Source organism: Phaethon lepturus, unplaced genomic scaffold, assembly GCF_000687285.1.
Source record: "Phaethon lepturus isolate BGI_N335 unplaced genomic scaffold, ASM68728v1 scaffold110, whole genome shotgun sequence".
Classification (NCBI taxonomy): Eukaryota; Metazoa; Chordata; class Aves; order Phaethontiformes; family Phaethontidae; genus Phaethon; species Phaethon lepturus.
In genome coordinates, this window is record NW_010513757.1 from 1 (window position 1) to 6,081 (window position 6,081).

Below are 6,081 nucleotides of genomic sequence, written 5' to 3' on the forward strand. Positions count from 1 at the left end.
TCCCTTCCAACCCAAACTATTCTAAGATTTTATGATTTCCTCTGATAATTAACCTTAAGATTCCCAGAATTGATTTGTTGATGCAGCAGTGCTATTTACACAACACCAAACACCCTTCATCTTACAGAAACTACACATGCAAAGTTTGCCTGGCACATTTCTCAAACACTTACCAAGGTAAATGTCATACCCATGACTATTGGCACGAATATGAAGTTAAAGGTGGTGATCTGCAGTAGACAGCAATCCTGATCTGGATTTGTATGGACTTCTTCATACTGAATCGGTGGCTGAAGACCTTTGCAGCACTTGCTCTTAAATCTGGGAGACTTGAAAGAAAGAGAGACCTATTTAGCTAAGTTGGAACCTATGATGAGATCTTGGCTGCTTCTCACTGGTGCTGACTAGCAGGTTCTCACCGCATTCCCACGCGTTTGGGCAGAGCATTACACAAACAAAAAGCCATCACTCAGGATAGGCAATTTGCAGGACCATTTCTTTAGAGGGGAAAGTTGCAGAATTCCCAAGGTTGCCTGAAACTACTTGCTTCTCCTGAGACCCATTACTGGAGGTTTTCACTGGCAGTGTTGGCTTTCTTCAATTCTCTGGGAAATCTTTCCAACGGTAAAACAAGAAGTTTCAGATTTTGGTCTACGTTTTGACCACTAAAGTCAAAGAGTCTGTTTCTTGGGAGTAATCAGTAGATTATTTGGGGTAACAAATAATCCACATCTTACAGTGGAGAAAGGACACCAAATGAGGAAATAAAAATGTAGGATTCTAAATGTCTTTATAATACAGACTGAAAGCTGAGTGTAGTTTCAGAATGTGCTTCAGTTCATCACGGGAGTCAGAGTTTCCATTTATTGTCTGAACGCATAAAAAGTTTCCACTTCCCTTTCTACCAACCAGAAAAATCATTACTGCTCCCAAAAAAAAAGTCATGGCCATTCTGGTTCTTCTTTCATACCTGCTTTTTGAATTTGAAATTGAATTCCCACATTGCTTCTTGTCTGTTCCCTTCAATCTTTTTGCACCAGAAAAGCAGACACTGAGGTGGGGAAAAAAAAAAAAACAAAACAAAACAAAAAACACAAACACAAAATTATGAAACCCTTAGAGGCACCAATTTAAATAAGTTTTAGCAGAGCATAAAGGCTTCCAATTACAAACACAATTACGTAGGAGCAGTTAGGAGACATTTATTCAAATTAATTACATTCAAAGAACACACTCAGCAGTTTAGGTCTCCCAGTTTCAAGTTGGCCAACTCATCATGCAACTGGATGACACAACACATAGCCACTGACATAAAAAACATTGTGCAGTTTGTCCCTTTCACAGGGCAGAGATGAGCGGTACAGATTCACCCACCCACCAAGAACTCCCATTAAACTGGACTTCAAACAAGACTAAAGCAAGGAACAACTGAAAACAGAATAAGGATCAAGAAGGAGAGAATCCAGAGGGAAATGCAAAGAACAATATGTGAGCTATAAGGTGACAGATGAGGAAGTTCCTAAGCCACTGTGGTGTCAAAAGAAGGTCATGACATCACTAGGCACTGACTGTCATACTTCAGAGTATAAAAACACTGCCAGGATAGCACAGTCTGATCAACTAACTGTCCCTTTTTAAAAGAAAATGAGAAAAAGGCCTCCAACAGCATCACAGGTAACCATCACTGCCCTCTCATGCAGACAAACACCAGGAGTCCTCCAATTTAATCCAGTTATCACTCTGTGGTCCACAGGATCCATATCAGCAGAAGTTCTAGAGCAGGAGTCTCAGCAGAACTCCTGTATTAAACTGAGTAGGAGGGAAACTCCCTGCTTACCAGTGAATAGAAGCAACTACCATTCAACAGCTGAGAAAAGAATCTGGCAAGTCAGTCCTGCCATCACTGAAAGTGTTTCCACAGCACAGATGCCAGCCCACCACAGCTGGTCTTATCATTTAATAGTGTCAGCAGTAAAAGGAAGAATAACGTGGGTACAGACAGCTCCCCATGACCCATACACAGTCTCTCCCATGCCAAGAGAAGGTCAGACTGGGTTGCAGGGCGAAGCACACATTTGATTTCATTCCAGGATAGCATGACCCCAAATGAAACAAAGCCAGAGCCAACCTCCACCACAGGGGCTCCGTCATTAGAAACTACAGGTGATAAGAGAACCTTTACTTCAACTCTTGAGTAATGTCCATAAACAAGAGTCCTTAAAGGACCTTTATCTTGACAATCTTCATGAGGTGAACAACAAGCTATGTAGAGTCAAGCTCAGAAACACCCATCAAGTAACCTCCACCTGAGAGGTGGTCCTCAATTTTTTCAGAAAAAAAAAGTTCTCCAGATCTTTTTTAACTCAGGTGAGCAGCAGATGCTGCCGAGCTTAACTCCGCCACTGGTGGCATTTGTAATTCACCTGCAGAGACAACCTGGTCTAGCAACTTGTTTGGTCATGGCAAGTAGTGAATCACAAAACGGTCAGTACCTCCTAAGGGGCAGAGGATGTCATCCACGGGTCAGCCGTCCTGCCCTTCAGACGCGCCGTATGGCCTGCCGCTCCACCAAAAATAATGGGGGTGTCTTTAAAGGGCAAACACTTCTGCTGACACCATAACGGCTCCAGTGTCCCACACAAGCTAGGCTAGGGGAAGAAAAAAAGAAAATAAAGAGGAAAATCTAGATTTGATAACACCCGGGTCTGGGGGTCTCCTCTTGCCACATGCAGTTTATGTAGGCATTTTCCATTAGTTTCAATGACCCGTAAGGGTATAACCAAAGCCCATGAAAGCAAGAACATGGGGAGGCAATGTCAGATCCTCCTCCGTACCCACTGTGCCGAGGCATTTCTGTGCACAGTGATACAGGTGGAGCTCAGAGTCTTGCAATGCAGTAGTACAGCAAGACCAGACTCAGGGTAGTTCTATTACGCTCCAAGGGTTAGGTCAAACCTCTACTGTTCTAACAAAGCCTCGTCAACGTTTAATTTCCTTTTTTAAAAGCTGAATAATAAATTATAATAAACTCATTTAAGAATCTTCCTCAAACCGTTAGTACAGTAGAAGCACTAGCAGTGGGCACCAAAGCCGTTATGATGTCAGCGTGAATGCTTCCAAAATGCCAACCTTGCCAGCATCATCTGAGAGTTTCTATCTCTTACAGCCATACTACCAGATCTGAGCAGTGGTAGGAAGTTAGACTCAGAAGGACTAAGGTTAAGACGGAATTTCCTAGCAATATTTTGCTTTTTCTTTTTTAAGAAAGATGATACCCAAACTGAGGACTCAGAAAGAGAATGAAGAGCTCTGGATGCAGAGATAAGACTACACACAGAACTGCGTGCTTTTCTCCTGCTCTGCAGCACCACCTGCTTGTGTTACTGCTGGATGTTCCCGAAGCGGTGTGACTTTTTTTTCCAGTATCCACCCAGAGAGAGGAAGGAAGAAAAGAGGGATGTCACATACAGATAGATGAGGTTGCTCTTTTTTGCATGGAAAAGAAAGTACAACTCTTGAACCAAAACCACTTCAGTTTGGCTCCAAAAACCTCATTCAACAGGTTTTTGACTTTGGATTTGGAGTGTGGAGAATTCAAATCATTGCTTAAGCTGCTCACAGAGTATCAGCCAGTTGCAAGTTAAAACCAAACAAGAGACACAGAGGCATTTCAGAGTTAATGGTCAACAGTGGTTAAAGAGGAATGGATATGCAAGTGTTCCAAGCTGGGATAGCAAAGGGAATTGCCTGCCCACACCAGAGACAAACCCTTTACAGCCCAACACAACGGCAGCCCCAGCCCAAAGCAGATACTCGCTCTGCACGTTTGCCATGCTCACAACCTCACTACCCTCCCTTGCCCAGACACCAAAGACGACGGATGACCTACAGGAACGTAGTATGAAATGACTCTTTCAGAGGCTATCAGTGTCACTTCCGATCTCTCCAGATGCCTGCTATGGAGAAAAGATGTATTCTGGCAGACAGTGTCAGAATAAAGCAGAAGGTATAAGCTGATTCTACTGCCACCTCCTTTCAGCAAGAAGTTTGCCACAGAGGAGGGGAGAGCTGCAAATATCCCTAGCAGTTCTGACATTCAGTGAAGCAAGTGCTTTTTGCTGGTTACAAAGATGCTGTAGTAGGACTTATGCAGGAGTTACGCAGAAGAGTAACTAGAATTCTCTGCAGCAGCAACTATGTAAGATTCAAGTAACCAGCATACTTTAAAACAAAATCACTCTTCAGAGTTAGTAATCATCCTACAGCCAAGCTTCACTGGCGACCACCTAAACACCATCTATTTTTCGTCTAGAAAGAGAACAGAAGAACGGAAAGAGCAACATCTCAGACATATCCAACTTCCTTAGCAATTCCACTTACTCTGGAATTTTTTAAAGTGCTGGGAGTACTGTCTGGAATAGCTGGATTCCTGGAGACTCGAGACGCAAAAGGCTCGTACATGTGGTACAGCGACCGGATGACACACGCACGGAGACAGTGCAGCTTCTCCATGGACTCTGGCCGCAAGCGAAGAGGCAGGTACGCATCCAGACTGTAATGCCTGAAAAGCCAACCACAAACCCAACACGTGCTGAAAGGTCAGAATGACAGACATGGAGAAGAGAGCTATGAAGAGATCAATGTTAAAAGAGAAAATTGAACATCTGATTGATCAGAGGACCTCTTGTCAACCCCGAGTGCTTCAAGGGTGCTGTACTGCTCTACATGAAATCACACAACAGTCTCAAAGACTCTACCTGCATCAAACACGTTTCCAGCATACACAGAAGCATATCATGCTACAATTCCCTAATAACTCCTTGCAAACTGTTTGCTCAGAGAGATTAGATGTTTTAGCTGCAGGATGCACAATGGCCTGCAGATTCCTGCAGGTTCTCAAGGACTCACTTTAGCTGAGCTTGACTGCATGCTTGCAGACAACTGCCTGAGCAGTCTGACTGCCTGTGCTCGAGGCTCATTCTTTGACGAGATGCCAAATGAGCCTTTGCTGGGAACTTCCCACTAAAAAACAGGAGTGAGGATGGTTACAGCTGCTGCTATTTGCTCTGTACTCCTGCTGATTGCACCTCCTGGGCAACAGATATAGAAATATAAACAAATATTCTGTCCTGAAGGAAAGTCCAAGTGACATGCACCAGGACACAAGGATTTGGTTGAAGTTTTGACCACCTCTTTGCTCTTCTTTTCTTACTTTATTTATAACTTACTACTGCCACCGAGACAGCTCCAAAATGCCTTAGTTTCTCTCAGGCCACCCTAATTACAGGACGGTGCCCATGATCAAAGCTTGAGGCAGGGCAAGTTTTCTATCAGTGACGTTTGCCTGTCCTTTAGTAAGGTAATGGCACCGAGTGCTTTACACACAAAGCACACTGTTACAAAAAAAAAAAAAAAAGTGTGTAGGCCATGGCAAGCAGAAAAACACATGATGCTTTGAGATTTTATACAGAGCAAAGGAATATGCCGCACAGATCCATTTCCAGATACAAAGCAGATGCAATATACCACAACCCCTTGCCAAATGAGGCCTGCATCACCACATCAATGTGCAAACATTAGAGGACCCTAGCCTATAGGGAATTATTCCCTTATTTACAGCTCTGCAGAGACCTAGTCATTGCTGAAGCCTCCTACAAAGAGTTTAAAAATTTTGTAGAGTCTCACCTTCTGTAGAGTCTGGTCCAAAAGGCAGCAGTGCAAGTAACAGTCCAGGCTTTCTTGCAAATCAAAGAAAACCGGACAATGTCTTCAGGGCGAATGTAGGAAGCCAACAACAGCCAGATATCAATGGGATATTCTTCTCCGCCACCCCCATCAGGATTTTCTAAATGCAATGAAGGTATGTTAGTGTATTATCAAGTCACATCTAGAGGTGTGTGCTTTACTGCCAATAGCCCAGGGTAAGCAGCTGAAATATGTATATACACAGAGTCAGCCAAACAAGCCCAAGTTAGCACAACTTCATTATCACTGCTACCAGTTTTCATCAGCAAGCACTTGCCCATCTGCACAAGCATTACACTTTCCCTTTGCTGGATATATGCCATCATTTATTCCTGC

General features: G+C 43.5%; 1 protein-coding gene across 1 annotated transcript in view; it reads right to left on the reverse strand.

Moving 5' to 3' along the window:
• Window positions 1-173: 173 nt before the first annotated feature.
• The window catches only part of LOC104623644 (transmembrane protein 183A-like), a gene marked incomplete at both ends in the record, with an annotated part of 11,148 nt that continues 5,240 nt past the window's right edge, over window positions 174-6,081 (reverse strand). Inside the window, 4 exon segments of the mRNA XM_010290797.1 lie at window positions 174-329; window positions 971-1,051; window positions 4,381-4,561; window positions 5,686-5,845. Of these exon segments, the coding sequence (XP_010289099.1) occupies window positions 174-329; window positions 971-1,051; window positions 4,381-4,561; window positions 5,686-5,845 (578 nt within the window).